We start from the raw sequence: 24,334 nt of genomic DNA on the forward strand, positions 1-24,334 counted from the left end.
GGGCTGTTTTATGGGTACCGCCCAACACAAGGCCAAAGCCACTTAAAAGTGTGGGCTACAAATTAGAAAGAACAGAGAAAGAAAGAAGGTATCTAATTCTATTCACATTTCTCTCAAATGGGCCAAGGAGAAACAGTACCAGGTGAAAACTAGAGGAACATTTTCCAGTACTAGCCTCAATAATCGAAACAGACCTGGAGAAGTCCTAGAATTTTGTTTCAATTTCCAAGCCTGGAAAAGTCCTGGAAATTTGTGAGGACTAAGTTAGTAGCATCGGAAATCTGATTTGGCGACAAAATGCAACAAATTTCGCTGATACAAGCAATTGGATTTTGAAAGAAATTATTGCTTTTTGTTTTTCTGTTTCTGTTAAGCACTTTTCACGGAACAAGTTTTGCAGTCTTGATCTGCATTTTGATGAACTACGTCATGGATTTTCATAATTTGGTCATGGAAAAGTCATGGAATGCTATTGTCCTAAAGGTACAGGAATCCTATTGATAAGAACTATGACTGTGAGAGGATGTGAAGAGGCAGCAAAGCGTGTGGCTTTCTGGAAAGTACGGTCGGGGGAACAAGTGAAGAGCTAGGCCACTTTTTTTTATATCCCTGATTCTTTCAACTCCTGCCTGCATTCTGGGACCAAATACATGTAGAACGAACAGCTCTGAAGAGAAAAACTATGGGCAGTGGGCAAACTATCACACTAGAAATCCCATTATTCTGTTCCCAACCCAAAAAGAAAAACAAATAATAAATACCACTTATTGGCAACATAGCACAGAGCATTTTTCCATATGCCACAAAACCAGAATAAGACCAAACTGTGAGGGTGCCCTTTGCTCCAAAATCCATCCTCATTACGTGTAAATAATGTTTTGGAGACATCTGTCTATATAATCACTCTCACAACCCTCTCTAGTCATAATACTCCTTTGTTATAGGAGAAAGTAAAGTAGTAAAGGGTTTATGATAATCAGGGGATCATTATGCCAGCCACGTATCCCGAGTACCATCAACAGAACAGGACCCATCAATAGTGGACCACACATCTGCTGTACCGCGCCAATTAGAATTAGAACATCCCCGTTGAGAATTGTAGCCTGCTATTGGTTGACTGCCCAGTCATGGTTACAACTGACCAATCAGAATAGCCACCACATTCAGGCAGAAACAATGCACCAAGGTAAAGCCAGACCCTTAACATTTACATCTCCATAGAGTGTGATAAACATACCAGTACTTTTTCCCCCCAAAGTACCACTGGACATATGGCCCATTGTTGAGACACAGATACTTGCATCATAATTATGGACCATTTGCAGTTGCTTCTTAGTATACGACAGAGTTATCATCATCACAGATACTGCCATCTTTGTAGTCATATGGTAATCTCAGGGGAGTATCAGGGGCGGATCCGGATCTAGGAAGTGGGTTGTCGATGCAGTGGGTTGTTGATACGAACCGGGAGGGGGTGGGACACGCCCTGCTAGGGGGTCCAGGGCATCTACGATGCTTTATCCTGCATTCTAAGGCAATTTGAGAATATAGTTAGGCACTTCTATTTATTATTTGTTTTACCATATTTTACTAGTGTAACATTTTACTAGTATAACATGGCCAAGTACCTCACCAAGACTTTGTACAAAATGACTCAGTTTACCAAGGTGGTTTGTTTCTTACATTTATTGTTGACTATTATCACTAGTCCCACATAACTCTATCTGACTACTTGTACAGTGTATGTAGAAAGCTAAATAATTTAGGTCATAATGGAGACAAAAAAGTAGGAAATATTACAAAGAGATTTTATACTAAAGTATTAACCTAGAATCTGTGCCTATCAACAGAAACCTAACCATTTTATTTTTGCAGGTAAAAAAAAATGCCAAGAAAAAAAAAATCAAAGATGTTAGAAAACTGCTGGGAGGGTGTAATATATGAGCTGAAAATATTGAAGCAATGGAAGTTTGACATTCATTGAAGAGTTTAAAGATATTTGTACAAAAATTGCTGATTGAACAAAAAAATTATGTATAGAAATTGCCACTGAAAATAAACAGATTAACATTTTTTTAAATTTATTTATATATTTCTTTTTTTTTTGTTGCTTTTGGGTGACATTTGTTTTCAATATTCCAAACCAAGATCATTCTCCATCTGAAATTCGTTCTCAGGCCTTTTAGCTTGATTTTGATGTTCAACCCTCGTTAAATGTATTTCCTAAGCTGGGTAAAGTTTTTGAGTGTGTGCAACTGCAAAACCTATAGGGTTACTACAGAAAAAAAGTATAAATCATTATGCTGAACCTCCAAAATAATATCGCCAACATTTTGCCTCTACTTTCTTAGAAAAAATGTTTTGATGACGAAATGGACCCCAATTTTTGTTGATTTTTTTTTCAACATTTTCATCCCCTTTAACATTACAAACAACATTTAAACAACATTCTATGGTATAAAAACAGACCAACTGCACGATTAAAAACTCCAAAAAACATGAACTTCAAAATCAACTTCCCCTCCGAATTTTGTTAGGAGTTGATTTCGTTTCTATGATAACCTGATCACATACCAATGACAACATCTGCCAAAAATCTAACACTCATTTCTTTTATACAAAAAATCAACCTGCCGTTCCCGTAACAAAATTAGTGTACCTTTCAAATCTCTCGTAAAAGTCAGACCCATGCACCAATGCATTCTGGGTACTAGAGGTCAAAGGTCCATACTATCATCCCTCCACAACAGTCAAATGAATACATTTCAATACCAATGCAACGTTGTTGTAAACATCCATGAATATTCTTAGTTCGGAGAGTTTTGTTCTGAAAATACATTTTTTTTTCCTGATTACAAACTCTTATTCATAAAACAACACAAAAATCAGCTAATTTCTTCATTTAAACTTGTCATCATAATGCAGAAATTAATGCACAGAAATTGGTTTCAGCTTGCATAATTAGAGCAGTAATTTTTTTTTTTTTTTTTTCAAGTTTACAGGTTTAGTACAAAAGTGTCTTCGCCCCAGTGCAATCTGTGATAAAAGTATGGGTTGAGTTTATTACTTTATTACAAGTTTCGTTTCCCGTTAAATTACATCTGCTGGAATCTGAAATCATGACAATTATGAAACCCAACAGAAATATCAATGTTGAGGTATATGATACAAATAAAACCACACAAAAGAAAAAATGCAGGGGGGAAGAAAACAATTAATTCAAACAATAAACAGAAACAACGATTGGTGAATTCTGGCTCTGAGCAAAAAAAATGTTGCGAGAGATTCACTACAAGGTTCAGATATTCATTTCAAAATTGATGATCCTCCTCAGAAATCTTTGGTTTATAAACTAGGTTACATTATGCACTCTTTCTTTTTTCGTACCAAAAAAAATCCCAAAAACTCCAAAAATCCAACACCCATATTTTCATGAATTTTCGTAAAATATGAAGTGCGACGGACATAAGATAATTACTTCGAGCGTTGCTTGATTTTTTTGTTGAAGAATATGCATTGATTTTCTAAAGTGTTGGATGTTAAAAATTCGAAGTCAAGAAAAATGTCAAGGAAAATAGGGTTGATGACAATCTGGAAAAAAAAGATGAATTGGAAATCCTACAAAGCGTGGCTCCGGAGTGAAGTGGATAAATTTGTGCTGATTTATTATGGTAGCTCATTTGGAGATCAAGCACAAGCTCAAAACTGGATGAAATTTCCATCAAATCCCCCCTCCCCCCCCTCAAAAAAAAAAAAAATCGACAAAACATAACTAAATAAACCATGTAACAAAGAAATGGGTGAAAATATCCATTCTGGCACTTTTTGTCTTTGCCTTGTTGTATTGGTACAAGCACAAGTATTGAAGTTTTGCTCACTTGAGCACTGTAGGCCAATCCAAGTTCACCATTACATTTCAAAAATTACTGGGATGCTCCTAAATGAAGGAAAGTCATACTAATGGTGAACATGGATGGGTCAACGCCACAGACAATTTTCAAATGTACATGTGCATAGTCTACTACTGTTTAAAGAATCTGTGTGTATGATGTGAAGTTATGATGTAAGAATTCGTTAAATTCAGTCAAGATGGTCTCTATTTTCTCATGACAATGTCTGCTAAGTCTCAAAAGCAGAAACGTGGTCATCGCAACAAGGCAAAAACACTTTATCAAAAAATGGAGTTTTTCACCCAAAAAATGCCCAACCCACCCACCCATCCGTCCTTCCCCCCCAACAAAAAAAAAACAACACACATAAAACAATTAAGACAAAAGAAAGAAAATAATGTTCCCCAAATGCTAGTAAAACTATACAAAGTGTTCAGGGCTTTGTGCAGCCTGCGACATCATCATGATTCCCCGTTGCCTGAGTCGTCTTCGTCGTCATAGTAACACTCTTCCTCTTCTTCCTCTTCTTCGTCGTAGTCGCCATCATAGTCGTCGTCTTCGTAGAAATCCGTCAGGTCCTGGGAGCTGTGTGAGGGGGTCTGTGTCTTGGGTTTGAGGCAGTAGTCTTGGAGGGTTGTAGGGACCACCACGCCGTCCTTCTCGGCGTCGGCTTTTGTCCTAAGGACTTGTTTACTAATGGGCAAGGTGGGGGGAGGGGAGAGGAGGTAGAAACAGCAAAAATTATTACAGTGTTTCATTCAGGCATCAGTATTACTGTCCAGTCCTTTTCTAAGTGTACAATAATCTGTCAAACAGGATTTAGTCCAGTCCACCACAAGTCCTCCAGTCCCAATTCAAATCACAAGCTATTCATATCCTTTGTTATTGTTCATCCACTGTTTCTTGTGAATGGACTTGTGAATTACTTGTGTCTGGACTTGTGATGGACTCGACTACATCCCTGCTGTCAAACATAATACGAAGTCATCACTGAAGGGGTGCTGTTCTTTAAGTTGTAGCGCCCGCCTGTTTTAACAACCCTTTTTTATTAAAGGAGCATAAAGTACGGGCACATAATCTGCACACAAGCATGGTACAACCTCGGTGATGGGTTCTAATTAAAGTCAAAGGATATGTCTGCAAAACGTTGTCCCCATCTTTTCATGTAGCTGCTGTATGCTGCTAGGGCGATGTTCACGCGTGCGCACTACCCATGCGCGCTAGTTCTGTGATTGCTTCGTAAAGCGCATGCGTAGTGGACTAGCGCACTGGTAACCAGTGCGATAGTCTACTGTGCATGCGTATTTAACCTGTGCATGAAACCTCGCGTGCGCGCTCAGTAAACAGAGAACTAGCGGCTGTCACGTGATGGTGCATGAACCAGTGAGAACTCAGCTCTCGATCAAGAATATATTCATGTTAAAGTAATAGAAATTGGCAGATGGGAACAACTGCCTTTATAATAGACCGTTCCATTTAACCCCACCCAGGATGTTTGCACCAATCAATGCCGTGCTGTCCGATATGCGCACACAATTGTCCAGCTGCATGCATGTGCGTACGATGCCCGGCTAGAACATGTACTGTTACATTGGACAGGAGCTCATGCTGTTGCCCACATGTTCAGTGGGCTGGGGGGGGGGGGGTAAGGGATTGGACAAGGTCCTTCTAGAAACTTTTAGCAACCTTTCCTGAGGGCAACTCATGCTACTCACTGGATTATCTTTGCGTATTCGCTGTCTTTGCCCTTGGAGTCTTTCCACTTTCTGTACATGACGGAGGCATCGACGTTGGCAGGCGAGAATGTGTTGGGTTCGTTCAAGAGCGATATGACGCTTAGCAGGATCGTTCTGCGAGTAAAAAAAAAGGGAACGGCAGTTAAACAAAAAAAATTCCTCTAACACTTGAGCCTTTTTCAAGGGAGTATCCTGAACCCTCTAGTATCAAACAATATGCAGTATTAAAAGCAATGCCACAGCTTTAAGCAAATTTTAAAAAACATGGACCCTTTACGGATAGATCGAAAGTGTGCAATGCTGCAGGTTGCATCCTTGGACAGTTTGCCCTACAAATGGGGATTTTGTGCAGCACAAACTGTCCCACAATGCAGCGTAAGCATATACCTTCACTGCACAGTATCGGTCCGGCGGCTATCCATAAAAGGGTCCACATGTATGTACATTGTACAATTATTCATAAGATGGAATTTTGCATCAGGGTAATGTAAATTCAATATTGGTTTTGCCCTTCACTGAAGTATTTTTATAAACACTCTATACTCAGTGTTGTCCCTGAGTGATTGTGAGAAAAAAAATCTCTTGGGCAAGACTCGAACCCACAACCTCCTACTTACTACCAGACAATAATTCCGCTCTCGCAGGGCGGGTTATTTGTGCACAAAATGAAAGCCCTTTTTCAGAGGGTTGCAGACGCCCAAAATCGGAATGAAGTATTTTTTTCATTAAAACAAAATTTAGGATAAAATCTATATTAGGATATTGTTAGGATAAAATCTATATTTTAAAGAGCATGGGGTATGCCAGTGATGTAGTGCCTTGATGCTGGGCCTTGGCCTTAAGGCTGCCTTAAGGCTGGATTTTAGGGCCTTGGCCTTGGCCTCGAGGCTTGAGGGCAAAAGCCTTGGCCTTGGCCTTGGCCTTGAGGGCCTTGCAATTTTGAGTCAAGGCTCTTCAAGGCCCATAGATTTTTGAATTTTCCAGATAAATCTGTTCGAAATTTTGCTGTTACCATTTTAATCGTATCACCATGGAGGAGGGAAGCATCCTATAGATTTGTGTGTTGGCCACACTTCCACTTTTGTAGCATCACATTTTGTTACCATTGTAGTAGATTTGCTGCAAAAATATTCCGTACACTTGTGGGGCTAATGAGATGATCACTTTAATTGCATATAACTATGGAATAGATCTGATTGGTTGTATATTATGTCTCCCTGATAAGTGCTAAAGATTTGCATGTATCTGTTTTTAATGCTGATATTTCTGACCATGTTGGGCCAGCAAATATAAATTTCGCAAATCAGTTTCTTGGATCCCCCTTTTGTTACACTTGGGAGAATTGTGTGTCAATATAGAAGTACATCATTATTTTGTTTAGTTAAACCATATTGAAGACCTGAACTTATACTTTAATAGATACAGTGCAGTCATAAAACGGTGTAGGCCTATGCGAGCATGTTGATTGCAATTAAAGAAATGTTGTTCTTCGTAACGAGCAATTTGTGATGATAAGGGCGGATCCAGGGGGGCCAAAAGGGGCCATGCCCCCCCCCAAAAAAAACCCGAAACCATTTGTTTTTATGTGACGTCGTAATAAAGGCAGGCAATGAGTACACCACCATCTTTTCCTCAAAAAACATTGGTTAAAGTGGTCAGAAATTGCCTCAGATCGCACCACAGAGCATCTCGAATCCAAAAATTTGTCGGGGCCCTTAAGCGGGCCCCGAAGCCCAAGCCGTAATTTTTTGACCCACTTATTTTTTTGGGGGGGGGGGGAACAAAATTTCTTCCCCCCCCCCCCCAAATTGTGTTCTGGATCCGCCCTTGCGTGATGATGTGTCACTCATGTGACTATAATTAGTTCTATATCAGTGGTCATTTCATAAAACAGGGACTTGGCCTTGGCCTTGGCCTTGAGGGTTAAGCCTTGGCCTTGGCCTCGAGGCTTGAGGGTCAAAGCCTTGGCCTTGGCCTTGGCCTTGCGGGTCAAAGCCTTGGCCTTGGCCTTGAGGGTCAAAGCCTTTGCTCCAACACTGGGGTATGCATCTTTATCAGAGCTATGAAATTGGGCCTGGCCCAGAAAAAAGGCCTTGCTCTAAAAAAAAAAAGTCCTTTTTTTCTTTGGTTGACTGATTTTAGTGATAAACATCTCCTGCACAAAGGCCACTTTACTTCAACCAAAAAGTAAAATATTTAATATTCCAAAATGCAGTGACCCATTTCTCACCTAACACTCTGTGTAGGATTCCATCTTTCTGAAGGCAGCTCTCCGCTCTGTGGGTCGTCCACCGGCGGGTGCAGGATTGATATGCATACGTCACCGGTTTGCTGGGTACCAGGAAGGAAACAGTGACATTAGATTATCGGGAGTTGACGAGGAAGGAAGAACCAAAAAAAAAAGCACAAACTTTCACAAACTGACTTTCACACACTGAGATCGTGGCAGCCAGTATGCTGCAAGTTGAGTGCTGTGTATATATTGTACATTGTCCAACACCAGCCTTGGTTGTTTAAACGTTAGCAAAATTTGTGCAATTCATGAACAAGACATTTTTTTTAACCATTTTTTTATACAGGGTGAGTCAAAAAAATGAAACCCAAATGTCGGGACTATTGTTTAGTGAATTTCTTCATGTAGCGCTTTCAAAATCTAGGATATGAAAGCCAAATTCATAAGCTTTCCTTTAGTACAACAATCATTCAAATCACTCATGTACTTTTAAACACAACCAACGTTTTAAAGTTCTGTCCACAGATCACAAAAAAGGTGTGCGTTCTTTCAGCACAACGAAAACAATTCACGCACATCCCTATGTGATTTGTTTTCGTTTTGCTGAAAGAACACTGAATTTTTTTGTGATGCGTGGACAGAACCCTAAAACGGTGGTTGTGTTTAAAATTCCGCAACCTGAAAAGTACATGAGTGATTTAAATGATTCTTGTAAGTACCGGTACTACAACAAAGTTTATGAATTGGGCTTTCATATCCTAGATTTTGAAAGTGCTACATGCAGAACCTCGATAAAACAATAGTCCCGACATTTGTGTTTCGTTTTTTTTTAATTAAACCCTGTAGTTTGTGCAAAATTCTGACGTTGAATTCTCAACTGATTTTTGCATAGCAAATAGTAAAATAGGGCTGTTTTCATTGGCTAGTCTGAATGTTTTAAGGAAAACAAATAAACCAGGTTTAAACATTAGAAACGGCAAACATCTGACGACAAACAATGTACAGATTTCCAAGAAATCAGCTGATGCTGATATTTACATATGTAGCTTACATACAGTACTGTATAGCATATTGCATACAACTACATGTACATATTTTAAAAGCTAGGGGAGACTGGGATGGACTTTCAAGTAATGCATTGCTGACGATGCCTATGACTTTGTGAAGAATAAGAATAACATGCATGGTCAAAACGTGCCATCTAGTGTTCAAGCATGTTCCATAATTGATACATGAATGGCCTTGGGGAGCTTTTACACCCTTGTCTTCCAAGCATGCACAGTCATCATGTTTGAATCAAGGCATCCTTCCTAGGGGATTACCAACTCAGGTTCATCTCAATCAACATGAGTGGGGAAAAAAGTACACTGAGGTATGGTGGGGAGTTGGGTTGGCGTAGCGGTACTTTCCTCGCCTTCCACCGCCGTGACCCGGGTTCAAATCCCGCCCGGGCCAATGTGTGGATTGGGTTTTCCTGCCTGATTCTGTGGCTTTTCCCCAGAATACCATTCTGGGGTTTTCCTCCCACCTCTAAAACTGTAATTTCTTCTCATTGTCTCCTCTGTACAGGTTTCTTCAGGCTTCTGAACTACAGTGACTAGCATGCCTGGGGTACTTTTGAGGAATCCTTGGTTTTATTACCAGAAATTATAAATAATAATAGTAACAATAACAACTATCTGGATTTTTAAAAAATTGGCTTGCATTCCACTCTACGGTTTGGATTTCAGAAACTGGATATTCGAAACCAACATTAAAAAAAAAAATAATGTCTTCCTTTTTTTTGTTACACGGGCTAAAGAAACCTGGAACATCTCCCAATTTGCTCCATGGTCTCTACCGCGTTCACTCGCGAGTGGTCTTTTTGGTTCACGAATAGCCTGCCCATTTGACTAATCACAGTGTTCCCATCCAATTTTTTCACCATCACAGCTCTGGGGGGCATTGCACGCGGCAACTCACTGCTCACTTTTTGTTGTCATATGACTGTGAGGTAATAGGGACGTTGGGTGAAACCGGACAACCGTTATTCAGTTTGAAATAAAATACGATTTTGAAATCTCCTATTTCTCCCACCACTTCTGAGGTACCAAAACCTAAAATGCTGACAGCTAGATTATGCACACAGAAAAAGTGAGTTAGGGCGAAAGAGCAATTTCAAGATGTTACTAAGTGCATAAAATTATTTCCTGAGCACAGAAACTTAAAATTGGCAGAAACAGGCACCCAGACAAAACACTGTATAATGTACATGTGTAAAGCATACAAACAGTATTACTTATGACCAGCAACTTGCCATGTGCAAAAAAAAATTTGCCAAAATTCCTCGAAGTATATTTCATCATTTTCCTTGGAACAGGAAACAAATTCTCGATACTGCTAAACAGAAAATCATTCTATGGGGATTTCTAGGCAGTGTAATATAATTCAGAGGGAAGTGCCGACCTAAAATTAGCAGTCCATGAAAGCTGACTGGAAACTGAAACCGTTTCTACGTGGACATTTTCTTTGCAAAACTTTTCCAAAAAACTATTAGCAACAAGGATTCTGCGTGAGGTAAAATAAAAAAAACACATACATGTCTCTTAAATTTTTTTTTTTTTTAATTTATTACAAGTGAAACACTGTGCCAAACATGATTTGCTACACATAGGCCAATTTACAATAGGCTGTCACTGTTGCAACGAAATTAGGAATCGTCAGATTTAGACATTCGGTGAGCCGAAACTACCAGTAGGAATGTTAAATTCGGTTCCAAAAATACCACAAACATATGGACATACCAACATGACATAGTGATTGCATGGGTCTCTTTCCTGAACTTTGTTCAGGCGAGACAATAAAGGAGTTTGGCGGGAAAACTGTGAAATTATCTCCATGCTTAGCAACATTCATGTGATTAGCAGATCCGCCCAGTGCAGTGGCACCAAGCAGAAAACTGACACTTGTTTCTATGATTATCAGGCTTTGTTGTAAATGATCGTGTGCTAAGCAACTCACAAATACTGAGCCAAGTGAAACGAAAACCTACATCAAGGCCACGAATTTCGTCAGTGGAGATTGAGTTGCTACGCAAGCACGAACCACTGTGTAAGTGAATTATTCAAAATGGCCACCATGTGCACAGTGCAGACAGTGTACACGTACATGTATGCCCTCTACATTCCCTATGCACAGTAATTGTAATCAGTCGACACAATTGACGTCATAATTCTTGCTCATTAACAAAAAATAAAAGCCTGTTTTCTAGAGAAAGCCACTGGATGGCAGGCACCCTGCTGTGCTAATACTTACATCATATATGTTGGGATGCCACATTTTTGTGATAAACTTGAACGTTGGAGGTGAATACGGATAGTCGTGTGGAAACTTCATTTGTGCCTACAGAATCAGGAAGAAAAACAAAATGATACCAAATTAGTTTTTGATGATGTTCACAACTTGTGAGCAAAATACAAAAAAGGGAGAAAAAAGGACATGTACATGTACCGTACATTCAGGCATTGGACAAATATAAAATTACTTACCGTATTTGTCAGACAAGATGTAAGAGCATTTTAAGTGCATGTGACAGAGTCATCAAAAATTGATTGTGCCCGGTTATTTTTGTTCAAGCACTTTTTGGGTAAAATATTTTAACCTTTGAAAATGGAAAAGGAATATGTCGAGGCTATTTTCCCCCACATACTGCTGAGCCCATGCTCCCTTTACACACATACATTGTACATGTACATGTGTACATGATGTACAAAAGTTCCATGCATACAATAATATGTAATGTCAATTCCTAAAATTTATCCCTAAATGCATGCACATGTAGCATATCATTGAAAACGTACAATACCACCAAGGCAGAGCTACTTGTACATGTATAAGAAGAACATGAAGATATACATTTCAAAAGACAAAGAATTAATATTACATACATGTACATGTACCAAATCTCTTTTGGCAACAAACATAAAAGACATGTATATTTCACTGAGAAAAATACACCCACATTCATTTGCATATAAATAGAACTGTAGAGTGTTTGTGCCTTTAAAAAAGCCCACTGAAAAATAAATGCACTCATTTTTATTATTCTATGATGTATTCATTGTTAATTTAACCATATTCCTTTCCAGAAAGACTTATTTGCCACAAATTCTCAATGCACTCAAAACCGGATACATTTTACATGTAATAAATTTTGTTAAGTCAACTGAGAAATATTGCGCATAAATGTACAACAAATGTGTACATGACCCTCCAGCGGAATAGAACTTCATTATTTTTTTTCTTTTCAGATTTTCAATATTGGCATGTCAAAATTGGTATGTACACTATACCTTTACAGCTGAACATTTATGTGGTAACGAAAATGATATGAAATACATGCAGGTACACGTTTACTTGCACTGTATTCAAAGTCTCTTTGTCCTTAAAAAACATGGGGGGTGTTTCTAACTGTTTATTTTGTATCGGACATTAATTCTGTCATAGCGATTATTTGTTTGTGGACACAATACCGACAACCCCCATTGTGGTTTACTGAGTAATGTACATTTTGTAAGCATGAATTTAGACAGAGTCCTCTATACTGCATTCATAATCATGTAGCATAAAGGCTGGCAGTGTTTATAATCTCTCGTGGATAATTTTTTTTCTGTGGTTTGTAGGGTTTTTTTTTATCAAGCTTCAAGGTACAATGACTGACCATGAGGTATGAATCATCAGGGGGGGGGGTGGCAAGGTATCAGACTGGCCAACAACCAGATTGACCACGACTGGACAATGGATCAGATCATGGGCAGGGCACGTTTCTCGACCACTGCACTGACCATCATCCCATGGGTGGGTGTATGAAGGGCATATTATCATCTGATGGTCATCTTCCACATGTGAACCCAAGCTGACCACGCATGAAGCAATGGCCAGTAGTTGTGTGCCTTTGTTTGGAAATTATGCAATGAAACACTATCTGGTGCAACAGCATACATTGTATATGAACTTCATCTATTGTACACAATGAAACTCGCATTCCATTCCTAAAAACAATACATTCTGTAATTGGCATAAATACATACTCAAGTACATGTATACAATGTACCAGTAAACTTGTATGGAATGTCAGCATTTCAGCACGGGATGAACTAAAACAAAACCATGAAACACAAATAATTCATGTACTTTCCCACACCTATGGTACAATATCCACACACCTGCATGTAATCTACATACATAAGTCAGAGGAAAATATGATGGAGATACCGTACATATGCAGGATTTCAGACACCTGTTTTTTGTTTTCCTCCCAACTTCCTAGAATTCCGAAGGGAAGGGGAAAAGAGATTGGCAATGACTATAGGATGTTGGAGCCAATATAAATGGAATAAAAAAAATCGTGCATGGAAAAAATACGAGCACACATGCAAATTTGTACCGTTTTCAGAATATGTACAATACATAGTTCACACGCAGATATCATTGGTTCTCCCCCATCATATGTACTCAGGTGTATGTAAACAAATCAAGGAAATTAGGGAACCTTTACTGTATCTGATAACATGCGTAGTATCTTTTGTGTGTACATGTACATTTTGTATCACATCCGCACAGGTCACACTGGATGTCCCTCCAGATATCAATATTTAGTACTGAAGACTTTCACATGTAAATCATGTGAATATGATAGCTACATACACGTACATTATACTGTATTGTATACTGTGCATGTACATGTACATGTATACTGAGAAATGTCAATGGTATCACACTATTACACTGGGTAGATTGGTTACTGGTACAAGTCTTGATATTTTGATAAAATCGATCTATTAAAATAAAATGTATTGCAACTTCAACACTCTTGAAGTAAAATTTTAACACACTACAATGTAGAGTGAATTTCAATAGTCAAATTTTTTGAGACAAAAAAAATGATTCAGAGAACAGCATGGGCTTATACAATTGCATTTTGACTGAGATTCTTCGCAGAACAAGCGGAATTAAAAATGAAAATTGTGCCAATTTCTGATTCCACTTACTGGTTTTGTTTTTGAGTCAGAATACCATTTATTTTGGTTGACACATGTGAATGACTGCATGTATGTTGAGCAATTCATAGAAATTCACAAACTCATACTGCAGTGGATTCTGTGAAACTGGAGTTCACAACTTACATACATGTATATGATTATGCACATATTCTGTGAAATTGATGATTTGTGTATCTAGGAATTAGGATGAGGAAACATTCTAAGGGATATGTCTGGGTCAAAAAGTGTCCAGTAACTTCAGCACAGCGTTTGACACTTTAGGCCTGTTAGGTTGTTTTCATCAAGACAAAGGTTTAAAATGTTAAACATTGGCAGCACCAAATCTCATGCTTACAGACATAACTCCATACTTGCAGAAATCTGAAAATTATAAGCCTAGTTTCTATATCGACGTAAGAAACGCAAAGTGAAACGCAAACAAGACCCAAACTGCAACGCAGACATACATGTACACCGGTTTTATATGGAAACATTTCATCCGGAAGTGTCACGACAACTCAGACAGACGCAAACTATCGCGCAGACCATCGGCAAAGTTGAACCCGGTTCAATTTTGCCGACGGTTCCACGTAATGTCTGCGCGTCAGCCTAACGATATGGAAACATCTTGTTGTAAATGCTCATGTACAAAGCAGTGTCTACCTGCACCGGTAATCTCTACCAATTACAGTTTCTCTATGCTTATTTTAACTACATTTTTGGTGTAATTAGTGTTACACACTAAAGAGTTATTTTGTATATTGTTTGTATACAAAGGGCATTGAAGGAACTGGCCTCTATTTGACCCATGAAGCATTTGAAGGTGCTCTCCGTACACAACAAACCACAGTGCATGTATGGATTTTGTCTTGTGCAGGCAATGTACTCAAAACAGTGGTCTGAGTGCATGGAGTGGTGCATAAACATATAGACAGATGGAATACAAAGGCATCAGCTGATGTCTAATGCCTTTGAAATGTACACATACATGTAGACATACAGTGTATGTGATGATGTAGGGTATGTATAGGCACATGTATTATGTACATATAACCAAACAGTTTATGTAGGCAAATTGGAATTTACCTTCATTGACAAATGTTTTAGAATATAGGGGCCTGGGGCACAAATGCCTGAAAAAAATATCCCCCAATGGTGTAGGGACCACAAAGAGATCAAAGCACTTGCAAATGTACATTACAACACTGTGCTCTACATACATGTACATGTACATATGCATAACATATATGTTTTTATTGTGACCTTATTTGGAAACACCCCATAACTAGAGATTGAGTAGTACTGTACTGATGTACATTGTAAGTGCTTGGTACATGATACATGTACATTGTAGACAGATGCTCTCCCAAGTATTTTTACGGTTTTGCACATTTTTGGGGTCTCGTCACTAAATTCCGTTGCTACCGCTTTCGTTTTCTTAACCAGTTTGCGCCGGGATTATTTTGACATTGACTGGACCCAGGCGTGGGATTGTTTTCACGAACCTCGATGCTAAACGGGTTTAGGCCGTCATCTTCAGGCAGCACACCCTGATATTTCCGGCCTCGGAAGCTGCGAGTGGGTCGCTGACAGATATTTCCAGCCTCACGCGTTGTGTGTGTATCCGTCATCCGTTCCGAATACTGCAAAACCTTTGTACACTTCATCCAACATGAACTGGGCCAATTTTATAGAGCTGCTTAAGCACAAAACTTGCTTAAGCAAAAAAACCTTGCTTGAAATAATTAGGTTCCCGGCCAAAACGCCATGCCATGTACTCTGCTTGTGACTGGTATTTAGCTGTTGTCTGCTTGGCATAACAATCACATGGGGTTTTGTGGGTAACCTGAATATATTAAGCAAAGGGTTTTTTATGCTTAAGCAAATTTTGTTCTTTTAAAAGCAGCTCTATGAAATTGGCCAAACCACTTTCAATGATTCTTTTCTTCCGAATGACACCATTTCAGATGAAATAATTTCACAGGGTATTTCCTATCTTATTTTTGAGAAAGGATTTTCTTGTTAATTCAGTACATGTAGGTCCATTTCCAGGTAACTGCAAATGTTCCCACACATGCACAGAAACATAGAGCAACAGATGTTTCCCATTCAGGTCAAAGGTTAACAATGTACACACACTGTTGTATTGTTGTCTACATGAACACAACATCGATCTACCCATAGAGTAAACAGGCATTGTTCCAAGTCCATAACCTACACAACTACACATGTACAATGTACATGTTATGTAGTTGTACCTGTACAACATGTAACAAAAGACTCAAACAATATTGTGCTTGCATACATCATACATGTACATGTACATGTATTCATGTGTGCACATTCATGTGTGCACCAAACATCACCGTTGATCGTGGACGTCCTATTGTCCCTCTTTTGTTTGAACTAACTGTTTAGGGAGAATCCCATTGGTTTTGTATACGACCCCAATCGCGGACGTATGCTGGGAATCGTGGACGATATTGTTCTCTTTTGTTCTCTGGTATTTTTCGGCCACGGTTTGAAAAGATGAACATGTACCCGGTACACAATGTGCACATACAATGTAATTTGTATGTATACTGTACACGCATGCATTATTATGTACAGCATGTTAGACCAAAAAAAAAAATAGTCGGTCTCTGGTCAGCGCGCGCGTCGATTTTAATCATGCGCGTCAACCTTTTTTTTCCAAAATGTTCCGCGGTAGCTCCAACAGCGCCCTCTATTGCCGCACCTCTTCAAATTTTTTTTACCAAAGAGCACCAAGGAATGGGAAATTGTACCAAGGCAAATTATGGAGGACACCAATGTACATGAGGACACCAAAAAAAGCAAAATAGTACCCCACCTTGTCTGTACAATCCAAGCTTGAAAAAAAAAAAAAAATCAAAAAAAAAAAAAAGCCGAGTCGCCGCATCAATTCCGGAACTTTGGTCTGACCAGAGACCGAGTATTTTTTTTTTGGCCTTACATACCGGGGAAGTACGTATGCACTGCAATATACTGTAAATGTGCGAACTTGTCAAACTACTCTACAACTTTTACAAAGTTCTATAGACGCAGTTTACAATTTGATTTTAAATGCTGTGGGTATTGAGACGAACATAAATTCAAAGCACGATGAACCGTAGTCTGGGACTCCTCAGTCCACAAAACAATATCTGGGGGGTTATTTTGGGACTAATCTACAAGCTATTTCACCTAATATGGGCACTGTCTAGTACAGTCAACCACACACTGAGCAGGATTGATTTGACAAGGATTGAGGACAGCCACATACAAACATTTCAGTGAAACAGAGTAAGTTGGCATGTTCCCATGACAGACACAAGAAGCTTGGTTTGTTTTTGCGTTGTTTTTGCGTTTACATGCACAGATGGCTACTTTAAAAAGTGCATTTGGGGGGGGGGGGGGCTATTTTGTTTTCCAACGAATCGTTACAAATCCTGAAATGTAGGGAAACCTTACAGAAAAGAACATTTAATGTTTTGGTACCCAACTACATGTATGCTGCACCCCCCCCCCCCCCCAATCCCCACAACAACAAAAAACACAATGTGCATGTAATGATAGGATAATTTCACACAGTTCTCAATGTTTGGTACAATTAGGCTGCATGTATTCTATTTAATCTGTATTACTTTTTTCTCAAAATGACTAACTGATGACTGGACATTGTCTGTAACAACTTTCTAAGGCCCAAAACTGGTGAAATTTCTTTGTTTTCTCAAAATATTATCTATAGGCCTACATGTACAAGTACGTAGATATAGAAAACACATGCACAAGTATTTACCGTATGCAAAATCACTATGAGCCAATGAATACAACTCATGATATTGCTGAGAAACCTATGAATTGTCCATACTTACCAAACAAAATCTATTTATTTCAATAAAGAGGGGTACCCCCACCCTATCCCTGATTGTACAATAATAATACACGTCATGGTATGTAATTTCCTTGAAAGCCCAAACACACACACTATTCAGCTGCAGTGAAAAAAGGGAAGCCAATCCTCCATTTCCTTGTTGAGTCATGATAACATAAAATTTGTTGACTCACGATGTCAATAAATAGTATCTACAATGTACATGTAAATATGACAAAGCAGACCAGCGTTGGAGACTTGTTTTCAACAACTGCCCCCAATTTACCAAATTTAGTCAGTCCACATTTTGTTAGCAACTGGTTACACGTCCGTGAACGGGTGCAAGTCAGCAAGACTAGTTCCCTGACCTTACAAATTCCTTGACGTCTTTAAACTGCTCTGTTTCATCTTAAATGGGATCTGGGAACCAGACTACAGAAACAAGATTGTTTTTCTTAGTTTTTCCAGCATCTACGAATACAAAACTTCAAAAAAAGTCAGTGAAACAATATTTGCTAGAAAAAAAAAAACCCTCCCAAACCATCCATTTCTACTTTGTAAATGAATTTTTATGTCAGTATGGTTTGCACAAACGCATCCCATAATATATTCATTTCTTTTGTTTTATATACATGTTTTATACATGTTTTATGTAAACCTTTATGGTAAACTCTCACAATTTCTTTACAATCCTGAAATCAGGGAAAACTCGGACAAATCTCATCCCTGTGCATTACTAAAAAAGAAAAAAAATGTTCAAATTTTTATAGCACACGTCGTTTTTTTCCCTGTGTCTATCAGACAATGATGTGCAAGGCTATCCTAGTGACAGCCAAACATGAACGCCAAACACCTGGGGTCAAAGGTCACAGTATCAGCTGGTCCTGTGCACAGTATAAAGACGACCACACAAATAACCATTGATTATACACCCATGTGACCTGTGAATGCTCATTTCTTAACAATAGCTTGCCACCTGTGAGCGCAACAAAGAGTCTGAGTTTGAAAAATTACCCCCCCCCCCAAAAAAAACGGGAAATTATAACAAATCCTCAAAATAAATGGTGCAATCATGGGTGCTGTAATAAAATACATGTGTAGAGAGTCTGTACACAAAGAAAAATACATGTTGCTAAGACAACCTCCATCATTCCTAACAGGCAAAATCATACATGATGTTTCTTTTATAAACCTAGGTTTCTAAGTTTTTTTTCCTTTGTACTACATGTACATATCATGGAGCTATCCGTTTTATAGCTACTTGGTACTTTAAAGTACATGTACTGTACATGTATGCACTTTTATCACTATAAAAATGAATGATTCAGACAGTCCTTGCTCCGTGTTCAGTACATGATTCAATAGACATTTCTCACAGTCGGATTATGGAGCAAAGAATAGGGGATTTTGTATCGTGCGTTATCTCTTTTATTTATTGACCTTATAAATGAATAAAGACCAGGTTGGATGGCAAATGGTTTAAAAATTGGTGTGCTAAAATGGCACCCACTACAGACTTGAAGAGCCCATCAGCTTGAACGTCATAGTGCCTTGTTTCAATGCCATCTCATTACAGCAATTAATTCTGTACTCCAAGGGTATAAGAAGCTTGTCACAAAAAACCTCAAACAAATGAGAACCTTTCTCACTTTCTAGACTATGGTCAGTGGCGCACCCAGGGGGGTGGAGGGGGGCACGAGCCCCCCCCCCCCCCCCCCCCCGAGAGGTTGTCAATTTTTTTTTTTTTTGAATTTTTTTTTTTTTAGTCCCACGATTTTACCTTGGTGATACGTACGTGGCCTATTTTCAAGTAGTATAATAAGGGTGTAAGTGGCGCCACCAACGTCAAAATAGTCCGCCCTCCAAAAAAAAATCCAATTTTTTTCTGCAGCCCAAAATTTTGGGCAATATTTTTTGAAAAAACATTTGAGCCACCTCCAAAACCAAATCCTGGGTGCGCCACTGACTATGGTACCGGTATGTAAGGCTGTCACCAACATCAGTGATTCAGCGACCAAAAATACAATTTTTCTGCAATCTGTGAAGAGGCTATTCATGAATAATGAAGACTGGAGTACAGAGCATTCTATGACTAATGAATGATGTACTGTAGTGTTAGCCCCAAGCTATTATCAAACACTCATGATTCATGCCAGCAAGGGTCCAGCAAAAATGCACAGTTATTAATCACATAAAAAATATTATCTTTGAAGTCCTCGATTTTCCTTGGGTGGGTAGGATTGTATGACCCCAGCCAGTGGCTAGATAGAGTGCTGGCGGGGAGTTACCTAGTGTGATGTAATTATAATAATAATTTGGGGGGCTAATCATCCTTACTCGCTTTGCGAAGCTGAATTGCTTAGGACGCGGCTACAACATGGTCGAGCCGCTGGCTTGTAAAGCCGCCTCAGCCTGCCGCCATACGACCCATGTCTGACCACGGAGCACAGCCAGAGATCGAAAGTGTGGATTTTTTGCGGAGGGAGGAAAACCGGAGAACCCGGAGAAAACCTTCGTGGCACAGGAGAGAATCAACGAACAATTCTACTCACATGTGGTCCGAGCTAGGATTCGAACCTGGGCCACATGGGTGAGAAGCGAGCACTTTACGCACCAGCCACCCATACAGGTGGTGATGGTTAGATGTGGTTTTAGCTCAGAATTGAAGTACAGTGTACACGACCAGTCGACCACAACTAGACATTGGCTTTGTGTTATGTGAAATGACGTCTAGAAATGTTGACATTATAAGGGTTAATGATGCTAATTAAAGTGTAAAACTTTTATCCCAGTTTTTATACTAACTTACTTCCGATACCTAACCTACAGAAAAATAAAAATACCAGCTGCAACTACATGTACATGTAGTTAAATACTCAACAAGGAAAACAAAAACAAACAATTCAAAGAAACTTCTTCCGTATCACACAGGTTGAAGTTGAAGTTGAACCCCTTTTCTGGTTATGTCAGGTTTTAGGAAATTGACCATTTTCCAATCATTTCAAAAGATTTACCCATTATGATCTAACGCAACTTATGTTAACCAAGGCATGTATTGATTCATTTTGTGAAACTGAACTCAATGAAATATGATATGGTCTAGATGAATCACAGAAATGTTAGAATTTTAATTGTTATTTCTGAAAAAAACACTCAATCTACTTACATTTAGGAATTGTTTTGAATTTAATTTGTTCAGTTCTAAACACATAAAACAAACAAACAACACCCCTCCCCCTAAAAAAAATATAAAAAAACCAAATCGGCAAATCTAGTATCTGTGAGAAAATTTGCAACACGGTCACCCGTTTGCTAGGGCAATAATCACTCAACGTCAAGTAGGGCAGTTTCAGTCCACTGGATACTACTTCAGGTAAAAACATTCCTTTCTTTATGCTGTATACTCACACATGTACAATTGTGTAAATTTGGGATTTAATGGCCTAGTCCGACTTATTCACTATAGTGAACACATCACCATTTAAATGAGGCATCAGTGCTCGGGGCAATACGTGAGCGTCTGTATATTATCACACATGACCAGTTCTGAGATCAGATTTTCATCATGCACACAGTATTCAAATGGATTTTTTTTGCCAGAACTGTGGACGTTGGTGCGTCATTCATGTGTGTGGTCTGTTTAGACTGTTCACGCAAATCAAGGAAGGACAGCAAAGTGAAAAAATTAACAGAAGTTATCAACAAAAAGATTGTGATTTTCCAACAAACTACAAAGGGAAACTGCCAACCATACATTGTACCAGTACATGTAGGTTCCCTTTTGATCAATACGAGCCTCATATCGATTCAAACTAAAAACTCAGGTTTCTCAAAAAAATTGTCGGTCTGAGGACCTAAAAACAATTGTTGACAAATTTTAAAGAGTTATGGATCAACCAGGGAAGCTTTTTGGGGAATTTTTGTTTGAGAAAGTGGAATTCTAGATGTAAAAGCAATTTGTCTATCATGGGGCCCAATCAAATCCCATAATACGAAGATCCAAAAAATGAAGGCAGGGTATATTTAGCCAGCACCGGCTAAATTTAAGCAAACGATATTTTGCCGGCTAAGCACTGAACATGCGCAGTAACTTTTTTGGGGATTTAGAAATTTGTACCAAGTTGACAAATTTAGTCTGGTTCCGCGCCAACATTGTAGTTGTGACTAGATGGGAATCAGACCATTTTATAATTTCGAACTTTATTTCCCTTTTTTAAAAAATCCTTCAGAGCTACAAATCACAAAAAGAAAATGTAAAACTCTGTAATTAAATGCTGGAGTCAATTTAAAAAAAGAAAAGAACCATATTCTTAATTTTTTTAGGATGAAACAAAAATTGAAAATGTTGCCAGCAGGAACTTGAACCACTAGGATCTCTCAATCACGAACTACATGTACATGCCCTTATCCACAGGTTATTGGGTGCTGCACTTAACGGGAAAAAAAGTTGCAACCTGCCGCCACTTTTTTCTTCATATAATCATCTCAATGAAGGTCAGTTATTGTACAAATGATGATAAGACATGAATCTGGGACTGAGAAACATTTCCAATTTTGTTAGGAAATACTTAAAAAAAATTCTTGACTCTCCATTGACTTTGTAGTACACAATCGCTGAAGTAGCGTCAGGTTGCAACATTTTTTCCCTGCACAACAGTGGAGGTAATTTAATACCTTTATACTGTTTACTGAAACTTGAAAGAAAGCCGGCTAAACTAGCTGACTAAATACACAAAGTGGAAGGCACACGGGGTGCCTTCTTATTCTAGAATTGAAGTAGAAGTAATGCATAGAAGGCAGGGTTTTGAATTTTTGAGGGAAATTTGGGGGTAAAAAAATGATGACAAAACGCAACACGAAAATACAACGATATGTACCATGCAAGGCGCGCTGAACTGCATGGCACCAATCATAAAAACCACGTACAAAAATCGTCATTTCTACCCCAAGAAACTGTTCACAATTACAAAAAGGTGTCATTTGAATCGAGAGAAGTCTGTTTTAGGTTGAAAAGGTCATTTTAAAATGATAAAACACCCTTGACTCTAATTTGATCGAATCTAAAGAAACTAAAATCATGAAAGTGGGGCTCGTAACTACACGATCACATGCTTAATTCGCACAAGTACACTGCACAGTCTGAAGACTGAAGCCATTCATAACAAACATAAAAAGAAACAACCACAAAACCGGCATGAAGATTATCAAAATCAAGTCTGGATATTAGACATGAAAAGATTTCCTCTATAAACTTTGGAAATACCTTAAAATATCCCCCTTGGTAGAGCGTTTCCGGTGGCCCAAAGATCGCCACTTCCCATTCGAACAGATTCGCTTCATTTGGGAGAGTTACTTTGAAACCTTCCACTGGTTCATCGTTTATTTTCTTTAGTTCTACACTCAGAGCTCGCAAGGCAGCAGACGGTGGTGTCGTTGCCATGTCCACCGTCTCGACGATCGTATTTCCACTGGTTGTTTTAAGCACAAAAAATGGTCAGATTTGTTGTCTTCCCGATGATAAATTTCGTAGTTCAGTTCCCATACGCACCGCAGTACATCTGATGTGTGTTGTTGTTGCGGTTTCGATCCAACTCGGACCCAAACCAACTCGGACCCAAGCCAACTCGGACCCATGCCAACTCGGACCCACTACCAACTCGGACCCATGCCAACTCGGACCCACTACCAACTCGGACCCAAGACCAACTCGGACCCACTACCAACTCGGACCCATGCATGACCAGCTCGGACCCATCGTTTTCAATCATTCGAAATCGTTTTCAATCATTCATTTCAAAAAGTTTGTCCACTTCTCATCTGTTATTACAGTGATGCTGTTTAGTATAAATTTTCATTGTAATTGTAAGGTAAATTATCTCATATCTGTATTGCAGCAGTATAACATTTTTAAGCGCATTAAAATGCTATTTTGAAATGCACTTTAACTTGAAGTGTAATTAATTATTATTATTTTCATTTGTTTTCCATTAAAACATATTGCGCTTTAAAAGTTTAACCAATTGTTTATTTCATTAAATTAATTGACATCGTTCACACCATCTTGCTAAATTTAACAGCAATTTATTTCATTTTTAATCCAAACTTCAACGTAACAAGTATGCAAATTAAGAACAGATCTTCATAGAAAAATAAAATTGGAAAGTATGGCATTAAAACATAAACACTTTCAAACATAACATTATTAACTCAATAAATATAAGTAAACATAAGTCACTAAATAAAATAAATAAGATATAAAAACGAAGTCTATTCTAATCTCTATTTAAAAAAAACCCCACATAAACACCATTGCATACACTGCAAGAAAAACGAAGGTTTCATATTAAACAAAAAAGTTAAATCAAAAAATTATTAAAAGTTAAACAGATTCATAAAAAAATCCCACAAAATTCAAAGCCAGCATGTGAATTAAAAAAACAACAATTACATGAAATGAAAGGCCTAAATAGTTATTTCAAATTAATAACTTCCTCACTGAAACAAAATGTGCCACTTAAACCACTTGTTACACAACAAAGGCCTGCAAAAACAAACAAGTAATTTATTTTTTACTGAAAATT

General features: G+C 38.5%; 1 protein-coding gene across 1 annotated transcript; it reads right to left on the minus strand.

The window, feature by feature from the left end:
* Nucleotides 1-1,670: 1,670 nt before the first annotated feature.
* Nucleotides 1,671-23,325, minus strand: LOC119740900 (ubiquitin-conjugating enzyme E2 R2-like). Its single transcript, XM_038216375.1, has 5 exons — nt 23,017-23,325; nt 11,154-11,240; nt 7,857-7,957; nt 5,606-5,740; nt 1,671-4,583 (listed from the first exon to the last, which is right to left on the minus strand). Exons 1-5 carry the CDS (start codon nt 23,191-23,193, stop codon nt 4,352-4,354), a joined length of 732 nt encoding a protein of 243 aa, XP_038072303.1. The 5' UTR covers nt 23,194-23,325; the 3' UTR covers nt 1,671-4,351.
* Nucleotides 23,326-24,334: the final 1,009 nt, after the last annotated feature.

The sequence above is a fragment of the Patiria miniata genome, unplaced genomic scaffold, assembly GCF_015706575.1.
Source record: "Patiria miniata isolate m_02_andy unplaced genomic scaffold, ASM1570657v1 HiC_scaffold_5, whole genome shotgun sequence".
In the NCBI taxonomy this organism is placed as follows: Eukaryota; Metazoa; Echinodermata; class Asteroidea; order Valvatida; family Asterinidae; genus Patiria; species Patiria miniata.